Source organism: Ixodes scapularis, unplaced genomic scaffold (assembly GCF_016920785.2).
Source record: "Ixodes scapularis isolate PalLabHiFi unplaced genomic scaffold, ASM1692078v2 PGA_scaffold0__279_contigs__length_252992795, whole genome shotgun sequence".
Classification (NCBI taxonomy): domain Eukaryota; kingdom Metazoa; phylum Arthropoda; class Arachnida; order Ixodida; family Ixodidae; genus Ixodes; species Ixodes scapularis.
Window position 1 is genome coordinate 18,702,311 of NW_024609835.1, and position 21,664 is coordinate 18,723,974.

General features: G+C 42.5%; 1 protein-coding gene across 1 annotated transcript in view; it reads right to left on the reverse strand.

The window, feature by feature from the left end:
* Positions 1-21,664, reverse strand: part of LOC115327660 (connectin-like) — a 245,187-nt gene that overhangs the window by 138,463 nt on the left and 85,060 nt on the right. Inside the window, exon 2 of the mRNA XM_029988694.4 lies at positions 5,825-6,816. Within this exon, the coding sequence (XP_029844554.2) occupies positions 5,825-6,816 (992 nt within the window). The remainder of the gene's footprint in view (positions 1-5,824; positions 6,817-21,664) is intronic.

Here is a 21,664-nt window from a genome sequence, read left to right on the forward strand (position 1 = left end):
TTATTATTATTATTATTATTATTATTAATATTATTATTATTATTATTATAGATGCGTAGCCAATAAGAACGCAAAATTAGCCGATGAGACGGCACAAGAACGACTCGCCAACTGAGTTGAGTGTAAGTAATAAGGCACGCCCTGGGTGTTTTAAAGCTATCTGTGACTTTATCCGGCTTATCATATGTTGGAAACGGAGAACAACACAAGACCACCAACTGACAAAATGTTTAGCTGGGCTTGTTTGCTCATGCCTTGTTGGTCCATGACTGGCTAACGGTAACGCAATGCTCATGATTCGGTTTTTAACGAGAATAAGAACGCCACCTCTGCGTGGCATTACGATCATTACGGTGGACGTTGAAATGAGGAGGGGATATTTCTGAATAACAAACGGTGTGGCCCAACCACGATTCTGCACCAATAACTATGTCAGGATTAATGACTGCACACAGACAATCAACTCATTTGTTTTATGCTTCATACTACGACAGTTCATAACGATAGAAAGATGTTCTTTTAGTTGAATTTTAAGGCGCTCGACAGGGGACCTTCATTGCAGACGGACGCATTCAACAACAAGGGTTTCGGAATTGTGCATAAACATTTCCCCACCTAAAGCAAGCCTGCTAAAGCGGCGTTTGAACCTGTCATTATGCTCCTTAGCATACTGAGCAGTTTCTTTCTCTCAGACCTTGCACGCAACAAAAAGTCCTCGCTCATTGACAAATTGCTGCTCTTTAGTTTGTGGCTTTGTCAAATATGTTCTGTTTTTTTTTTTTTTTTAATGAACGCAGCACAACAACAATCGGCCTGCTTTCTTTTTTTTTTTTAGGACAAACTACCGATTCTATGGGCGCGATTTATTATATAACAGTTCAACCTGAACGACGCCAAGGTTACTACCGCATACCAATATATCATTTCGTTTGGAGACTTCCCACGCTTCGCTGGCAGAATCTGGCAGCCAATAAAAAAAATAGTTTTAGAGGATTTTTCTTTTTTAAAGTCATACTGCTGCGTCATAACCGCACTAAGTTACGCAGAAATGGCTTCATTTTGTTCTTTTAAGCGACTCCTCCCCCTTTTGCCATCCAAGCGATCCGGGCTGAGAGCACAGCAAGCCTTTCATCTGCCAGCTGCTGATTTTGCTTAATCTCCCTCGAATCCGAAAATACCTTTACTTGTCCCTCCTGTAGCTTTGGTGTAACACCAGGGTGCTTCTAGAAACTCCCTTTGCTGCTCCGAAGTGAGGGGACCAGGATTTTTTTTCACGTCACCAGATATATTTAATAATTTTTTCATCTCGGATAAGACAACCCGAGATCTCAAAGAAAGCACTTCAGCGGGACGCTGAAAAACATGTTCTCTAAGTGCAACAAGTTGGGTCTCGGTGTCGTTTCACAAGACTGTGCGTAACGCACAATAGTATTATTAACGTAAAGTGCACTGAGCTGAAGAACAAGAATACGTGAGTAACCCGCCTCCATGACGGCACCGAAACCCATCAGGTATTGGCAGAGGAGGCTCTTAAATATTTCATGATCATATTTTCACGCGCGACGCTGAGCGAATGCGTATAGTGGCCGAATGGCTACCGTGCTTGGCTGTCGCAGAAGATCTGGCTTCGATTCGAGGCAGCGGAATGTTCCGTTATTTATTCTTTCTGCTTGGCATTCTCGCAAATTCGAGAACTTTCTTGTCTGATCGAGTTACGAATGTTCTACGCGCCGAACGTTCTAGGCCGAATGTTCCAGAGACCCACGCGGCTACAAAAGGTGCTTCCCGTGGCAAGCCGCAGTCAGTCTCGCCCCAGCGTTCTATCCTACTGTTACGCCGCCATCGACGCCCGCGAGCTCTATTGATATCTTCTGTTTCCTTCTTATTTTGGGCACAAGTTCGCCCATTAAACGTTGATTTTATTTTTCGTTTTCGTCGCCTCATCAATTGTCCTTCGTGAGAATATGACGCCCACCGTTGTTGCCAGATTGCCAGACGTGATGATCGACGAACGTCGGGTCCGGATGAAGTAGCGTCAACTACGGTGAAGAATGATCTGGCAGACTGAACGGAATTGCCGGCACTTTTCGCTCATCCATGTTTCCTGGGTCCGAAAAATTGTAAACTGGGCACCCAATGGAACGGTTAAAACCAGCAGGAACTGAAAACCGAGAATAGGTGAGTATCTCGCCCCCATGACGGATTGCATTCTTACCAAATGAAATTTTTACGCTATCATCACTTGATGTTCTTTTAGATGCTATTAATGCTCTTGGGTTAAATTTGCTTTGAATGATCATATGTAGCCACCCCTGGTATGACTTACTGATGCAAGCCGCCATATACTTTAAATAAATTAAATAAATAAATTGCGGTATAGTCGCATATGTGACGTTTTGGAACACGTGAGTCTTAATCTGTAAAAACTCCTACCTCAGAGATTTGTCTTTTGACTAGAACTGCTCTATTTCGTTTCTCCTGCGGGTGATGCATCTCTTAGAATGCTTGCGGTATCGATTGAGTCTACGAGTTTCAATACCCTGGATTTGAATCAATATTCCATCAATTTTTAAAAAGAGCTGAGAGTAATACTAAAACACTAAATTACAGCCAGCAGGTATACAGGAAAGCAGGCATGAGAAGCATAAAAACCATTCCTCTTTATCAAATACTCATATAACTGATCACTCTATTATCTCTCTCTCTCTCTTCTTTCGTTCTATCCCTGAGAGCAAAGAAGAAAAAAAGAGATACTTCATCGTATAGATTATTCATAAATTATCATATCGTTACTGTCTGAATACACTATAGAGGTTTAAAAGCATATGTGAATCCATTTGTCAAACTGGGTTCGATAACGCCAACTTGGATGTTCCACGAGAGAGGCTAGATTGAACGCTGTCGCCTGCCTTTTGCTTCTTCTTTCCAGCTCCTATTACCTTTTCCATTTTGCTAGATGATTTTCATTCGCGCCATTAAACCTCTACACCAGCTTACGGAAGCCTTCTTGAAGACATGGACTTCAATTTTACTAAAAGGATGAGTTCATCCGGAATCTGAAACTCGGTGCCCGCCACTGCTGTGTACCAATTGGTGTATGTACTGGTTTTGATGTAAAGTGCCGCAATCGGCAGGGATTAAGGTTTCAAGGGGTGTTATGTAAAACCGGTCCACCTCTCTGACCGCGACGCCCCTTTAATATTACGTATACGCGGTCTGTTCATCTCACTAATGAAATGGCAAGCAGGAATTATCAGGAATAACGCCCTTACGCTCACACGACCGACTCAGACTATACTAGCACTTAATGACCTTTACTTTAATTCCCAGGAGCATCCGCGGGCGAACTGTCAGTTCACCTAATGAACCTCTTTTAAAGCTATTTTGAAACCATGTGGCAAACTATCTGGAAAGTACCGGCGATCTATCTTGAAAGCGTCTTCGAACTATCTGGCATAGTTTGGCAAGTATTTGACAAACTCTCTGGAAAATATATTCGGCGAACTATCTGGAAACTGTCTTAAAACTTTCTGGCAAACTCTTTTGTAGCTATGAGGCACACTGACTCAAAAATCTTACAAACTGATTGGAAAATATATGGCAGACTAGTATCTCGGAACTGTCTTGAAAGTAGCTGGCTAACTACGTTAACGATCTTGAGATATCTATCAAACTTCGTTTAAATCATTGTAAAATTTATTTCAAAAATATCAGGAAATATTTATAAAACAAAACTCTTACCTACACGTTCTGAAAATGAGAAAGAAAACTTTCTAAATACTATCGGGCAAAACATATGAAACTTTTCTTGAAACTAAGTGGAAACTATGTGAAAACAATAAGAAAATTACGCTTACTGGAAAAGTTTTAGGGGAATTTATAACCAGTTTTAAGTTACATATCCCATATTTAGAAATATTTAGAAATATTTTTTCGATCCAAGTTTATTATAATCTATATTCTGTTTCATATTTAGTGTACAACGCTGTAAAAACTGCTGGAGCGTGTATACGAGCAAGAAAATGATCTCGCAGATCATTTGCACGCGCTTTCGCGCAAACGAAACCATAGATATTGCCACACGCGCGCGCTAGTAGCTTTGACAGTGTTCTATACTAAGTATGAAACGAAGTATACATGTTTTCCAAGGTACAGACACTCTTACAATCTTCATGCTGATAAACGTCTTGATTTCTAGAGTTCATAAAATCTGATAGGGCATCTTGGTTTCATTTTGGTTTATAAACGTTTTTATTAAAAAGTGATTCCAAAACTTTTTTTGTTTTGTTTTACATTAAAGTTTTTTTCGGTACAAGGTGTTGACAGTATGGAGAATGTGCTTGAGTTTATTAATCAAACTCATTGCGCTTTTGTAGTACTACAACCTGAGAAACGTTTGGGAGCGGAAAGACCTGCACGGATATCAGAAACCTCATATTGGGAAAACCATAAAAAATATTTAAAAAAAAAACTTCACTTAAAATTAAGAAATATACAGGCGGCATTTTTATTTAGTTTCAAACTATTTTTAGTTGTTTTCAGAACGGTATTTCACTCCTAGTTCCAACACCTTGAAGGAAGAATTATAATAGAGTTATTATGATTGGGTACCACAGGAAATCACTATAAGTTTTTGGGTAACTTGTAGAGGCCTGTCAGATGATTATCACTATGTAGAATGCTTTATAATGCCATAAAGATTTAATTTTTTATTATACTTCACATTTTCGTCAAGAAACGACTCGTCGGTGAGGTCCGAAGCGGCAACCTACAATTCCATTTATTTTATTAATTTTTCCTTTGAGGGCCCTCTTGTGAGGGCCATTATATAGGAATAACCTAACGATAACCTTCACGCGTTTGACGTTTGTTGTATGCGATTCTTTCAAGCTAGCCCTGGTACAGCTTGCTCGCGTACCTTATCGATTTAAGAGATCATTGATGTAAAGAACAAAAGGTTTTCCAGGTTGGTCGTTGAGCTCCAGCTTTTCATCTCCAATTCAAAATTTCCAAAACCATTGTTCTACTTACTGTCTGCTCAAATGGAACACATTCTTTTTTAATCCTATTCACATTTAAAGCTGGTTCAAGAGCAACCGAGTTTGAATTTGTAAACAAGATGCATGCAAAAACAGGCCTTTTCTTGTGGTATCAAGTAAGGACCCCCATCAATATAACTATCTTACAAACTTCATTTTAACAGGTTTGCATTACTGAGCGCTTATTTTTCAATATTAACGCAACACACTAAATCATTCTGAGATAATGCAATTTTATTAAAGGTCACTCTTGTTTTCGTTGCGATTGAATTCCCTCAAAACTTTACAAATGTTATAATACTTTAGATACCTGGAAGCCATCTACGAATAATCTATAAACCTTGAAACATGCCTGGACGCTACCTATAAACCCTGAAGACTATTTTAAAACTATCTGAACTTCTCTAGCTAATCCTCAGGAAAAGCCTGTGAGAGCTAGGAAACCAATCTTCTTCATGCAAACTTGTGCAGCATAGTTATATCAGATTCACTGCCGAAATAGTTAATCAATTTGCAAAGTGGTGATATTTTTGTTTTATTCTTATATCCGAAGCAGTGTATCCAGGCTTCGGCAGTAACTCCTCGATTTACATATTAGAGAACATCATAAAAATAGGAAATGTTTCTAGACCATACGCAGAAAAATTGACTTGACATCACTTTCTTTACTGATTGAGCATGCGGTTGCGGAGCCAGAAATCTGCAGTGTGAGTTCTATGAAATTTCCCTGCTGAACCAAAGCCCGAACCGCCGTCCTCGCAAAACACCATTCAAAAAGCACTGACCAGTGAGGCTCATGTCGAAGGACTCGGCGTCAATCTTCCTCAAGTCCTGGACAGTCCTCCAGGTAAGCGTGAGCAGCTGGTTCTGCGACAGGTCCACGGTAAGCAGGTTCGGCGCCCCTAAGAACATGTTCGCCGGTAAAATCCGCAGCCGGTTGTGAGAGAAGTAGAACTTCTTTAGACGCGGCAACCCCTCGAAGGCCAGCGGGTCCACCTCCGAAACCTCGTTGTATTTGAGGTCCAGTTCCACGAGCGCCGGCGCCCCGCGGAAGACCCGGGCGTCCAACCTCTGCAGCTTGTTCCGGAACATGTCCAGCCGCTCCAGATGGTCGAGGCCCTTGAATGTGCCCTCCGTCAGAGTTACGATCATGTTGTCACTCAGGTCCAGTTCTTTCAGCGCACCCAAGTCAGCGAAGGCGGTGTCTTCGATGCTCTTTATCTGGTTACGCTCTAGGAATAGGTGCGTCAGTGCCGACAGACGCGAGAGGGCGTGAGCAGGGAGCTTGACGAGCTTGTTGTCGCCCATCTCCAGTTTTGTGAGGTGAGGCAAGTCGGCAATGGACTCATTTCCCAAGTCGGTGATGTCGTTTGAATCGAGAGATAGCGTCTTTAGTTTAGGCAGGTTGTAGAAGGAGTGAGTCTTAAGCGAGCCAAGGTTGGCTTGAGTGAACTTAAGGCTCTCAAGGGAAGGCGCCGCGGAACGCAGTGCTTCTGTCGGAACAAAGTGGAGATGGTAATCACTGCGGAATGTGCTGAAGGTAATCGATACGATCGATGGCTGGTTCTGGAAGGCTTTAAACACAACGTGGTCTTCTGTGAGATTTCTCACAACAAAGCAGATGATTTCGACGTCGTCCTTTCCGATGTATTTGTTCTCGCACTTGCAATACATTGGCTGGTCCCTGAGATCGCAGAGTTCAGGGACTAAGTCTGAGTCATCGCCAAGCGCTGGCTGTAGCGTTGAACACAAGAGGAGAAAAAGCAGACTGAAGATTCTGGAAAAAAAGAAAAAAAGAAATGGAACTGATTACAAGTTTGGTAGCCTTTAAAACTGTAGAGCACACTAGAAAAAAATATATACATAATGAATGTCTTCGTGAATGACAGGAAAAAAAATAAATAGTGCATGACCTGACTAGTATCTACCGCCATGAAACCCTTCTTTGAACCATTGAGCTTGTTGATGGCGGTTCCTAGGTAATGTATAAAAAAACGCAGGTGCCCCCAGCAATTGTTGCGTTTAGCAACCAATTTCGAACTGTATGTCGGAGCGTTTCTGTACCATCCTTGTCAAATTAAAGGAATGCTGAACCGAAATTTGGATTTTGCAAAGTAAGGCTGCAGAAGTGTTGAACCGGACGCTACGTACTCCAAAAAATCAGTCGTACATCGATATTTCAGACGAACGGCCGTACTTTTGGAAAAGGGCGCGATCAAGCGAGTTCTTTGACGTAACTGTCCTCCGCGAGAATTTGAGAATGAAGAGAAGCGGCCTCGCTTCTCTCCTCCCCGCTTCGGTTCACCAGGTTGACGGGACGTAGCGCGGAGGAGAGAGAGTGGGAATCGTGACGTGCATTGTCTCGTCGGCCTCGTCGGCCGGGTTAAATCGCGCAATTCTTTCCCGAAAAATACGGCAATCCGTTAGATACATCGCCGAAGGAGTGATATTTTTTGGTTTTTCAGCTTCCCGCCTATCCGCTCGGCCTTATTTAGTGAGTTCGAAATTTCGGTTAAGTATCCCTTTAAACACGATGAACTCAAAAGAAGCAACATCTGGAATTTTCGAAGTGGCTGCCGATGTTTCTTTTGATCTGGCGGGTTGCTTTTAAAGTTCTTACCAGATTCTACTACACTAAGTTTGTTTATTTTTTTTAATTGTATTTATTTATTTATTTATTTTATTTTTTTTTTGCAAAGCGTTTGGTGACATAACCACAACAAACTGCCGAAGTTGCACGGTGTGCGAAGACACTAAAAAAAATAATTTCTCGTCTAGGATGCGGTACAGGTCATAATGAGTCATTCTCTCGCCATGTTCCGAGTTTCATAATCCCTACTCCACTATAAGGTTTAGACTTCTTTCAGCCTTGTCATCCACCGGGATATATTTCCGTATAGATCAAAGTGTCTGACTATCTGAGTGTTTCGTTGTAAAGTGAAAGCACGGGCTTGGAGTATGTGCTTTATTGATAACCCCTAAAGTTACTCACAGCTGAAAAAAACTCAGGTCTTTACTTATTATGTGATGATTCTCTCTCCGGCATTAGTACCGAGTAACGCAGCACTCTTGGCTGTGGAGCGATAACAAGATGATCGGGACTGTCACGACCGGCATTTTTTATGTTGTCCCCAACATTACTAGGACACTCAGTTGGGAAACTCACCCTTAAAATCCGGACCTCTCGCGTTCACAAAAACCGAACGAGATACGATTACAGCTCCGTTCTTTAGTGGCAAGCCAAAACATGAAAGTTGTCTTACATAACTACTGCAGGATGGCGGTGCGAGATAGTCACACTGGCCCTTGCGCTACCCTGCTAAACCGGTAGGTGCACCCGTGGAATTCTCGCAGTGGCCGCTGCGGGAAAAATGGCGGCGTTGCGATCGTGTCTAGTTCGGTTCTGGAGTACGGATCCGAGCCACTTTTTCAAAGCAGGCTCCTATGGCGGTTTCCCAACTGAGTTGTTCTAGTAACATTGACTGTCACTGACTATTGTTATGGTTTGAACGTTCAGATCAAGGTGATTGCCATCTTGAGGGTCTAGTACCTAAGTATATTTGCAAAACGTCAACAAAGGAATGATTGTCAAGCATAGGAGAAGATAAAATTCCTATTTCAAGGAAATAATTGAAGCGCAACTATGACTGCAAACCCTTTTTATACGCTTGTTCATTTGTGTGTTTTTTTCCTCCTCTGTGTGTCGTAAAGGTCAAACAGCTCCAAGTGGAAAACAATATTTGGCTAAAAAATTTATTCATTTGGTTTACAGATATTGCAGATATATTAGAAGAATTGCACGAGTAGGGGGTGAGCAAGAAACAAACAGTATCACGCACGCAGACAAAATAAAAATAAGATCACAGAAAAAAGGGGTAGGCAGTCCATGCACGACACGGCCACACGTTTAGGTGTGACAACGCCTACGTGCCGAGTCTAGACATAATTCAAGGCATGTATCGAACGTAACAGATGTATTTGTAGCTAACGGAATTATTACAAATATCAAATGGAAAACATTTATTTGTTTGTTACAGAAACAATCGAACGAAACAGATATTTAATTATGAGGTAGACTTATACAACTAAACGATATATAAAAAACCGAACGAAACAAATATCAAGCCTGAAAAGAAGCGTATTCAACCGCAAGGCACACAGGAAATCGCAAACAAGTGCAGATGGCAACGCAAGTCTCCTCATCGCCGCGGCCGTACTGGACACGCGATGCGTGTCACTGCACATGATAGCGGCGTGCGTGATGTCATGCCAGCGCCTGACGTACTATGACCATCTTGCTTGGTGCATATCTCTTGAAGGAATGGAGACATCTTTTCTTTCACCATCACGTTTGGCTTGATGTGGTATATCAGCGTGCGACATTTCAACTATATGTATATAATAAGAGCGGAAACAGAAGCCTCGACGATAGATTGTAGGCGTCAGTTTCAACTTCTACGCGGAGTCAGTAACAGAGTATTGTAACAGGTTACATGTTAGCACTTATTGTGCACTGTGCAGCGTATGTCTATTCAACTTTGACATGATACCAAAAAGAAATCAATCAAGCGACACACCTGTTAGCACAGTGAGTCAAACCGTCGGGATCGCGTACTCTGACGTCTCATCGAAAACGCCATTTCATTTCGCGCCTGCGCGAGATGAAACGGCGATTTGCTTATAAAAAGATATAGGCACAGAAATAAGAGTGGCAGTGAAATTCACGAAGCTATTGTTGTTGCCAGCTATGAAGCGGACATGTGTGTCACCGCCCCGTCGGCAGCCCGGGCGGTTGACGAGGTGAAATTTATTCGCAAGTCCAGCAAGTTTCTGTACGCGTGTGTCGGCATGATGGGGGGGGGGGGGGGGGGGGGGAGTTATCAGGTTGTTTGTTTTTGTTTATATTTTTCCCAGCATCATGTTTACCCGCTGTATCGTGCGGAAGTAAAATTTTCAGTTGTCAGTCAACGCTGTGTGTGTGTACTCAAACACATCCTCCATCTTTTGCGCTTTTTTTTTTTTTTTCACTTTAATAATGCTGAACCAACTAGTTCAACCTTGTTAGAAATCAAAACTCTAATATAAAACAATATCAACAGCAATCGTTAGCATACAGAAATTATAATGAGCGAGATTTCAGGGCAATAAGCTCAAAATTTAATGGTTAAAAAAAAAGAAAACGGAGTTAAATATATTTATGCGGGAATGAAGCGCTGAAATGTTAGCTCACGTTGACTCCTTGCTGGTGATGTATCAAAAACTTGAGAATCCTTTTTAATGAGAAGAAATATGGTAAAATAAATATTCAATGCACATTTTAAGCGCTCGATGCCACGAAATGCAGAAATGCTGGTCATAGCTCAATGTTAAAAGTCGGGCCCAAATTTCTTTTGACACCGGTAATAACTAAACCGTAACGCTTTCTTTGAAAATATACAGTTTCTTTACATCTCATTGTCTCAATTCCAAAATGACTGAACCGTATTTGAGGGTTCGACGGACCCGAGTTTCGTATGTTAGAAGCATAGTAGCTTGTGAAGTTACATACAATGTTTGCCGCAGGCATCCAATATTTTTCGGCGAAGTGTTTTTTCTCAAAATATGCTTAGACCAAAACATGCCACGTACAAAAAGAAGACCGAGCTGCAACTGTTTAGTGGATATGCGAACAGGAAAGGATATGAATGCCTTAGAAATTATATAAATACGGTATAGGGGTAAATATGTTTATTTGTCAGGTGTTAAGTTTCATTCACACAGTTTCGTTTGACTGCGTTAGACGTCGTTAAGACTGCTTGCGTCGAGCTATTGCTATGGCGATCCATACGACGAGCCAATGGGAAGGCGCTGTGCTGCCCGACGCAACGCAGCACAAGGCAGTCGACGCAGCCTTGTGAACAAGCAGTGTGAACACTTGAAAGGGTGTCCTTTGTCAGGTGTTACAAAAGTGATTAGAATATTACGATTCCGTCATAAGATGATCGTGTGATAGAGTACGCAGACGTCGACGTATTTTTATGCACAATAAAAATAGTAGCTTTGAGGGAAGTGAAAGTGTAAAAAATACGGTGTCACATTTTAAAACAATGCTTAACGGCTTTTTTGAAAGATCAAAATGCAACCCAGAGGAATAGTTAAAGTACGTGAAAGGCTCAAACAACAAGGCATTCGGCCAATCAGCGACTCGGGTCGGTCGGTAGCCAATGGTGTTAATTAAGCCAGACTCTTCAATAGTGGTTTTGAATCTGTATTTACGCCCCGAATAGTAGCTGCCCCGTACCAGTTTCTTCACTTATAAAGGAGAGCAGGCTAAGTCACGAGAGTATTTTTAATCTGATCAAATAACCCGAATGAAAACAAAACAATTCTGCTGTGTAGTAACATAGCCATGTACTAGAAAAGCACTCTAGTCTTTCTCCTAGCCTTTTTTTTTTTTTGCATTATTTTATAGTTCCGATTTTTTGGAAAGCCACCTAGCGAATGGATAAAAGAGCACGTGAAGCCCGTGCTCAAAAACCGGCCAAAACGATAGGAATGAGAAATATAGGTTTCCTTCACTACTCAGCCTAAAGAGATTAGAACACATTGTTTAACACTGTGAAACGCCTACACAATAACAAAAATCTGGTCATAAAAGAACTCTTAGGGTTTCTTCGGCTTGTCCAAATTTTGGATCCTAAAAAGTTCTTTTCAACACAACCTAAAAGGTTTCTTCGCGAAAAAAAAACACCTATAAGGCATTTTCTAAGCTCCTTTTTCGATAACAAAGAGTTCATCGCTTAGTTGCCTCTTAAGTGCACCAGATGGCGATAGTGGTTGAGGCAGAACCGTTTTTCAAGAGCTGAAAGAGTTCTTAGGGTGCCAAAAAAACCTTTCAGAAAAATTCTTTTTTATAGTATAGACACAAATAATTTTTAACTTTAGAATGACTTCGAAAATGGTTTTTGATGCGACACAAAGTTATAGTGAGTGACACTGGAAGAAACTCAGGATGTGTACGAGGCTCCCACGTTTTGCTTGGTGATTCGTTTTTCGCCATCATTTCTCCACGGCTGCAGCGATAATAATTTGCATGGGGATCGCCCCGCCACGAGTTTATTAAGCTGGGAGGGGCCAGAGTTGAATTCTACCACGATAGGGTCGTTGAAAATCTCGGACAGTGTTTTTAAGTGGCTTGGTGATGACCGAGAATATAGAAAGTCGGCAGCTTTAGTTAACGACAAAACATAAACTTACTAACGCGTAACGTCGGCTGTCCCCCAGATTTCGGTGTTAGGGGTCGCTCATATTTTAAATATGTATAACATTCGTATCTACGTGGTTGACTGCGCTTTATACCTTATGGCGTCATTAACTAGGAAAAAGCAGTTATTGTGCAGGGGTACCGGTTGAAGTTTACCGGTGTCCTCTTTTTTTTTTCTCGCACTGCAAACATTTACTTTTCCCTGCCTTAATTTTCGGTGAATGCCACCATATGAAGTCGAAGCAGGACTGCTTGGTTTTCTAAGATATTGGTCGAATTTCAATAAAAAGTAAAAAGGAGATGAAGTATTGCGAATTGGACTACTCAATGTTTACTTCACAACGTCAACCATCTCCCTTTCCATACACAATTGGGTGTACCGCCAAAGAAGATAAACCTAGCGGAGTATCTGGGTGCTGAATATACACGAGTCTATCATTAATTGTGCACTTAGATTCCGCAAATTAAAACCCAATCGTATGTTAATTTATTTGAGACGAGGTCCTCCGAATGGAAAAGTATCTTCGTTTTATTTTAACGTCAAGCCTATCATAGGATAGGCCAGTGTTTCGTGGAAACCCAAAGAAAGTTGTCTATAGTGGAAAAATAAATTCAGAAAATGCACAATGAGGTTGCCACAGTTATTAAAAAAATTACAATTATATGTAAAGCATCATTGCTAATAAAGAACAACTAGGCTGGGAACCATAGTACTTTAGAACACGTTTTCGCTTAAAATTTCTTCAAGCTATGTGCCATGCATGGTCGAAACAAGTCAGATCAATCGAAATCGAGTGCAATTTTGCATGATGCTTTCGTATCTCGTAAATTAAATTAATTTTAATTGATCTAATCTACGAGTGAAAAGACGGTGAGAGTGCAGGCGAGCTGGTGGTAGCTAATCATGTCGTATTACACCTGAGACTGCGGTGGAAGAAATCGGAAAAACTTTCAGTAGAAGGAACAGACACAGAGAACGTCTCAATCATTGAGACGTTCTCGGTGTCTGTTCCTTCTACTGAAAGTTCTTCCGATTTCTTCCACAGCAGTCTCAGGTGTAATACGACATGACTAATCTACGAGATGTTTTCTTTTTCGTAGATTAGATAAAGAAAGCTAAATAGAAAAAACCACACCCCTTCCCACCATATAAAAATACTTTTTTTTATTCCTAACACCCGAAGAGAGTGAAAGAAATTACCTGATAAGGTTGTTTCAACATCGTCAAATAATGTTCTGCTTTCTGACAGACCGACGTACACTACTTGGGCCGGCTGTCATGAGTAGGAAAATAGTTTGTGCGCAAATGTTACGTCATTCTTTTTTCGATGAAATGTTACCTGAGGGTGATAATCTTCCTAACATTGTTTTGTACTGATCTGTTGATGTCATTACCTGTTGTGTAAGTTTTTTTTTTATGCCGTTGCTCTAATCAGCAAATAATTAGTGCTTCTTTGTGACTGTTTCATCAATCAAAAATTTGTGTATTGCGTGCTGTTTTGTTAGTTCACCTTATAGATAAAAACACTACTTGATTCATCCGAGTTCGATCGAGAAATCAAAACTCTGTTTTTCGGCCTCGCAGAAGTAAACTGCGCATAAAAGAAATCTGAAACTTCGTAAGAACGTGAGGCCAGTGGTGGGGATGAAATACCAAAGCTTGAGCACACAGTTTTAACTATATCAAAAAATAAAATAACAAATTATTTAGCAAACCGAAATTTGAGGCTGTGGGTGTCTGAAGCATTTATTTCAGTGGAAAGAAAGGCGTTTTTTTCCTTTCTTGCTGACAAGATTTTTTATTTTTTTTTTTACAGATATAATTGTTACAGACGCCCACAACCTCAAATTTTTGTTTGATGAATATTGGGTTTAGGTATGACGTCGGCTCACAGAGAAACATGTTTCTTTTCTTTTTTTAATAGTGGAAGGAATAAAACATAAAGGGATGGACAAAACGACCCATGCTTTGTCCGTTCTTCGTGTTTTATTCTTTGTAGTATTTAGCTTTATCACAAACGCGCTCCACAAAAGCATGTATAATTTGTTTTTATCTTTTGATTCAGATGATGTCATATGCTCAAATGTTCGCATTTTTCACCCACTGCTAACGATGAGTAGTTTATTTGCGCTGGCCAAAATGTCGTCTTCTTTTATTATTTTTTATTTAAGGCTATTTTGCACTCCTGCTACCAATGCAGGAATGCCTCTGGCGCGGCGGTTTAACACAAATAAAAACAATAATCCTAAACCTTTCGTTTGCATAAAATTTTACTAGTTCCCAAAAAAACTTCATAATGTATTTGCACATAATGTGTAGTAATAGTTTGCATAAATGGAATGTAAACAAAAATATTGGCTGGTATTTTGACATTGCCTGTGTGTCTTCTGATTTACACGAAGGAATGGTATTTGCAATATTCCATCCGGCGCACATCGCTTTTTTTTCTTCTTTGCCATCACCGAATTAAGCAATTAGGCGAATGAACGCGCCGTGATCCTGCGGTCTTTTCTGTGCGTGAATAATTTAGCTGGAGATAGCAAAGTTACAAAAACGACGATCGCCGTGACGACTTCCTTTTAACGCTGCTTGATCGTCTGCGTCGTTGATCGCCTTCGTCGGCTGCAGTCTGACTTGGAGTGAAACTGAGCATAGCGATGCACCGACTCATACAAACAGTGGAGAGAACTGATCAAATGAAGAAAACTATAACGATCTTCCAGGGGGAAATATGAAACTAAAACAAGACTGCGAAGCATTCTTGTTTCCTCTCTGCCCATGCAGACACTCCGCAATAACGCAGAAAAAAAAAACTCATGCCTTTTTCATTTGAATTTATGGTGCATTGCCATCACCATCGATATTTTTCACTTTAAATATGGGTGCGTGCGTGCGTGTGTGTGGGGGGGGGGGGGGGAGCAAGGGAATGGCAAAGCTGCTCTCCAGTGTTTGAGCGTAAATAACTAGGACGTAAAAGTCCGTGGAAGCAGCTACAACTGACAGCTTTTTTTCGAATTGCCTGCCGACCGTTTAGCTGGCTCCCCTCCAAAAAGTGATGTTCAGGTTTACAGAAAAAAGCGTCCTTAGGACATGCTTTTTAAACGTTTGTGTCGTTGTTGTTTTTTTACGTATTTCTTTAATGATGTTCACGACGAGAGTGCGTCGAAGCATAAAAATGAAAATGACGTTTCTTTTGAAACTGTGCTTCTGATTTCGTTATATAGAGACGCGCCGCCCAGCCGTCCAAGTTTTCGACTCCGATGACACTTAACGGGCCCAAGGCTGTCGGCGATCAACATTTTTGCGCTGAAAAAACTGACAGCTATAAACACGAGCGTGATTCGAAGACCGCAACACAAAACATTTCGGAACGTAAAACAACGACTGTAGATATAGAACCTGACGTTTGCCCATTTTGCTCCCATTGTACAGAATCCCATATATACTTACGGACGTATCGGCATGTACACAGCCCAGACTGGCGCTTATCTTAAATACGTCACGTAAGATACTGCATTTGAAATACTTTCTGTAGTATTTTGGTAGCTTGCAAATACGTTTAGTACTTACATTCACTACTTACATTTCTCAGTATCTTGTGCTTAGTATCTAAAATACATTTCGCAACCCCGGGGGCACAATTTAGCGGGGACAATCTACGGAACCAGGGATCGTCAGACCGAGAGAAAAGCTGAAGCGATTGCAAACTTGGAGCCAAATGACCGAACACAGGACAAGAAATAAGGCGCGAGCAAAACGCAGTCTCCACATACCAACAAAAGAACAAATGGATAGCTCCAAGTACGCCCGCCTGTGTGTACGCACTTCTCCTCTTGTCCAATTTTTCTTTTTAGAGCGCAGCTCTTAGGGGCCCGTTTCCGGCTTGAGCGGCGTCGGCGTCGCCGTCGCCGTCGCCGTCGCCGTCGCCGTCGCCGTCGGCGTAGCCGCGCGGTGCATCATGGGAAATATCCCATAATGCAACGCGCGAGCCCCCCACCGGGGTCACGTGACTTCGTGGGGAGGCACGTGACCCCCCCCCCGAGGTCACGTGACCCCCCGAAGTCACGTGACTCCCCTGATGTCACGTGACCCCCTCCCCGAGGTCACGTGACTCCCCTGAGGTCACGTGACCCCCTCCTCGAGGTCACGTGACCCCCCGAGGTCACGTGACCCCCGCCGATGTCGCGTGACCCCCGATGACGTCATCGACACTGATGACGTCACCGGCATCCACATCGTCATCGTCATCATCACTGATGACGTCATCATCAGTGATGACGATGACGATGCGGATGCCGGTGACGTCATCAGTGATGATGACGATGACGATGTGGATGCCGGTGACGTCATCAGTGATGATGACGATGACGATGTGGATGCCGGTGACGTCATCAGTGATGATGACATCAATGATGATGACGTCATCAGCGACGATGACGATGTGGATGCCGGTGACGTCATCAGTGATGATGACGATGACGATGTGGATGCCGGTGACGTCATCAGTGATGATGACGATGACGATGCGGATGCCGGTGACGTCATCAGTGATGATGACGATGACGATGTGGATGCCGGTGACGTCATCAGTGATGATGACGATGACGGTGTGGATGCCGGTGACGTCATCAGTGATGATGACGATGACGATGTGGATGCCGGTGACGTTACCGACATCCGCATCGTCATCGTCATCATCACTGATGACGTCATCCGTGACGTCACTGATGTCGTCACCGGCATCCGCATCGTCATCGTCATCAGCACTGATGACGTCGTCAGCGACGTCACTGATGACGTCACCGACATTCGCATCGTCATCGTCATCATCACTGGTGAAGTCATCAGTGACGTCAGTGATGACATCATCGGCATTGGGGGTCACGTGACCCCCCAAGGTCACGTGACCCTCCCCCTGGTTAGTCTAACCCCCCCCCCCCCCAGCGCCCTTCCCTTCTCCTCCTCAAGAGCTGCGCTCCAATTCGGCGTTACAGGGAGTTGTAAGCGGCTTTCACTTTTTTTGTTTGCCATTTGTAGTTTGATGGGTACGTCATGCTTGGAGCCAGGGAAGTGTTGGGAACATCATTCGGATTTTATACTCAGACCCCATCTCTTGTATGGAGCTGGAGTGGTTCTGTCAGCGGAGTCTTGTGACGCCAACACACAGTAGGATCACAGTGAACTGTTCTCGAAATACACCAGTTCAAAGAACTCAAAGTATGAAAATGCGCGATCGCGTTTTCATGGGAGCACAGACATTCCTTCGGCCCAAGAATGATCTGGCTTTATCGAACTGCAGTGACCTAGATTCACCTTCCCAAAAGCTCGTTGTGTTCCTCTTGTGGCTCAACACTTGGTCCGAAGCTCGTTCAAAAGCGTGTCTTTCATCTCATTGCAAATACGCGCATTGTTTTGTCCTCAAAAGCTTCGAAACCGGTTTTCCGCCAGGTGAGGTCATGTATAAACTAGCGGATTCTGATTCTGGAATCTTGACAATCTTCAACTGGTGCAGAAGGGGGCAAGGGAAGGGGTTTTATATGCTGTTTTGTGCACACTCAGCTGTGTTTCAAGTATTTCCCTCCTAACCTTCCTAATATATATATATATATATATAACTGAAAAGAAAAACAAAACTTGGTAAAAACAGCAAAAACGGACATTTTATTCTTCGACGTTTCGGCCGGAGTCCAGCCCTTCGTAAGGAATATATATATATATATATATATATATATATATATATATATATATATATATATATATTCCGGACGAAGGGCTGGACTCCGGCCGAAACGAAAAACAAAACTTGGTAAAAACAGCAACAACGGGCATTTTATTCTTCGACGTTTCGGCCGGAGTCCAGCCCTTCGTCCGGAATATATATATATATATACATATATATATGACGGACATTTTATTCTTCGACGTTTCGGCCGGAGTCCAGCCCTTCGTCCGGAATATATATATATATATATATTCCGGACGAAGGGCTGGACTCCGGCCGAAACGTCGAAGAATAAAATGTCCGTTGTTGCTGTTTTTACTAAGTTTTGTTTTTCGCTTCGGCCGGAGTCCAGCCCTTCGTCCGGAATATATATATATATATATATATATATATATATTCCGGACGAAGGGCTGGACTCCGGCCGAAACGTCGAAGAATAAAATGTCCGTTGTTGCTGTTTTTACCAAGTTTTGTTTTTCTTTTCAGTTATATATATATATATATATATATATATATATATTCCGGACGAAGGGCTGGACTCCGGCCGAAACGTCGAAGAATAAAATGTCCGTTGTTGCTGTTTTTACCAAGGTTTTTTTTTTTTCTTCTCAGTTATATATATATATTATGGTTTAAATCTACAGGTGTTCCTTCTCGCTTTTGACTGGGGAGACAGAGTATTCGCTTTTGGCTGCTAATCAGAGACAGTGGCTCCTGTACTACAGTCGATGCTTCTCCTGAGCGTGCACGTGTGTCATTCACTCACGTAGTCGTCAATGAGTGCGGCTCCCGAATCAACTTCTAGTTCGGCTCTTTTTGATTTGCAATGTCTGACTACATGTCAAGTCCCCGAATTGCGGCGGGGCATATTACGAACTTATTGCGGAATCCGTTATGAGCTGAGCATGCCGTCAAACTAGAACACGGCAGGTAACATGTCTACAATACAGGAGTCACGTTTGTTCCTAAAATATTTCGGCACGCATTATGTTGCATATCCCAAAATATTTCAGAGTAAACATCTATTACAGCAGCCAAAGCGGTCTTGAAGGTCATTAAGATCACAGCAAAATGTGATTCTCATAGAAGTCATCACAAAAAGAGCATACCTTTCTGACTTTTATTCTTAGATTACCAGCTTTTTACCAACTTATATTACCAGCCTAGATTACCAACTTCTAGAAAGTATTTGTACTCTACTAAAGATAGTTAGTACTAGAAATAACTTGAACACTAGTCTAAATACATTTTCAGATGGATATTTAGTACCTTATCTTAAATACTTCTGTTGAGTGTTAGGCACAACACTGACACAGCCTTGCGAAGCGTTTAAACACCAATAATTCTTTCTCCTTTAACCGACACAGCCGATGACACTGGCGTTTGGTATCGTTCTTGAATGGTCATGCCGCTCAGGGGAAAAATGGTAGTGTGGGCATATTTATACAGCCTGAACTTGGTCTGCCTCAACGGGCAACTTGTCTCTCAGCTGCAGATCATAAATTGAGCCAGTGCAGTCCAACCACTAGCCTGGGGTCTTTAACGTGCATCACGCAATAGTGATACACGACCGCACGCCGGAACGATGCTCATCCAGGTCGAAACGCGTCCACGGCAATTCATTGGTTCGTCATCCTTGATCGCCATTTTCATTCGATGAACTGATTCAACAAAGCCCTATGAGTGCTGTTCCGAGAGCTCCGCGGTGCAGCACGCAATCACACATCTTTGAAAGTCTGGTTCCCCATCAGCCGTGTGAGAAGTTGAGAAGATGTAAGGTCAAAAGTGATTGATTGTATATCGCACTGTGGCGGATTCGGAATACAAATCATTGTCTTTTATTTAGTAACTTCAGAAAGTGAGTAAGGACGTAAGTAGTTGCCATGCTGCCTCATTGGCAAAATGCACTGACGTTTTTTTGTTTTGTTTTTTTGCCACCTAGACCGCATGCCCATTGTGACGCAATACGGTTTATCCTTCTCAATGGGTGAACTCATTAGCGCGAGACCAGTGATTGGTGCTCGAGTGCATCGCGGAAAAGTACGCATGCAGGAGCATTAGGGAATATAGAGAAATATGACGCCTTCCACGAATTAGTTTTTATTTACTTTCAGGGTCATTAGGCGTTAAAGAGGGGAGCGGGTGGTGAACATATTTTGTTTCAACAAATAAATATGTACAATGAGCGGTTACGACAGATGATTAGATACTGCAGGGTTAAGGTGAAAAGTATCGGTGAGAGAAACGACAGTGATGGGAAGGTGGTTCCAGTCCAGGCTTGTTTTGGGGACGAACGATTTTAAGTACAAGTTATTTCTACACTTTCGTACACCAATTTTCAATTGGTGGTCAGTACAAGATGACAGATATATGGGAGCTCTAAAGAGCACCTCGTTGAGACTATCATTGGTGTCATATATTTTATGAAAAATGCATAAACTAGAGAGATGTACCGCGATAAAACTGAATTGCTAAACTCGACGTGCGTAAGCGATGCACATAGACGTCGACCTCGCAGAAGCGAGGGTCTCTTCACCCTGAGTAGTCTTTGGTCTTTTGGAGCCATTTCATTCCTTCCCAAAAATAAGGGGAAAACAGGGGAATGGAGGGGAGGAGGGTTCCGGACACTCCCTCACCGGGGAATACAAAGAAGGTCATCAGCGTAACGAGGTGCCGTAGCCAGTGGCAGAGCTAATTGGCAAAGCCGGGACTACGCGTTCTGCGTCCAATGGCCGTTGTCACAACGAGAGCCAGCGCGCTCCGACGCGCCAGCCGACGAACCCGGATCCAATTAGAAGGCGAACCGCGGCAGTGCGCTGTACTGAAAGGGCAATCTATTTGTGCTTCGGTTTGTTTTTTTTTCTTTGGAAAGCTTAACCCTTTTGATTTTAAGGAAAAGCCCTGAGAAAAAAATAAAAAGATATTCTTTTCGGAAAGTTTCCTTCCTTTTCGTTGCCACGGGCTCACTTCCGAATGGCGAAAGTGACTCCGAATGAAAAGATAACTTCGGTTTCAATGGCGCGCTATTGTTTCAAATCTGCACCGCGTCTGAGTAGTTTTGGTAAGACTGGCAGGCAGTGGCGCGTCGGAAGTATTTTGTATATCAAAAGAAAAAAGAGTGGTGGGGTTCATGTTTTTCTTACCGAATTTTTTTTTTTTTTTTTTAGAAATGTACGACCTACGAAAAATTTTCTTACTACCCACCAATAAATCCACTATTGTTTTCCCCTAATTAAAGTTTGATACATTCCATCTGTCCGATCCATTTAATCTATGGCTTATTCTCTCTTGTCGTCTGTCTTTCAATCATTTCTTTTTTTTACTAGTCTAGGGCATTGTTACTGGAATATCCCTTTGATCGAGGATGATTTGGAGCACGCAGATCGCAGATTGATCGCAGATTTGGAGCACGAAGGTCTGGTAGCACAGAGCATCAAAGAGCCATTTCACGGGAAACCTGACGTCAGCGCACAGCTTCTGCAGCGGCGAGGACCCGAAACACACTCTCTCGCTCGGGAGAAGTGTGTTTCGGCGTCTCGCCGCAGCGGGGCGCCAGTCACCTGGCTCTCCTCTCATCCGTTGTCTGCCTCTCCACCTTTTCCATTTCGACGACTGCTTCTCTTGGCGATCTGCCAGGCTTTGTCAGTATATAGGAGGTT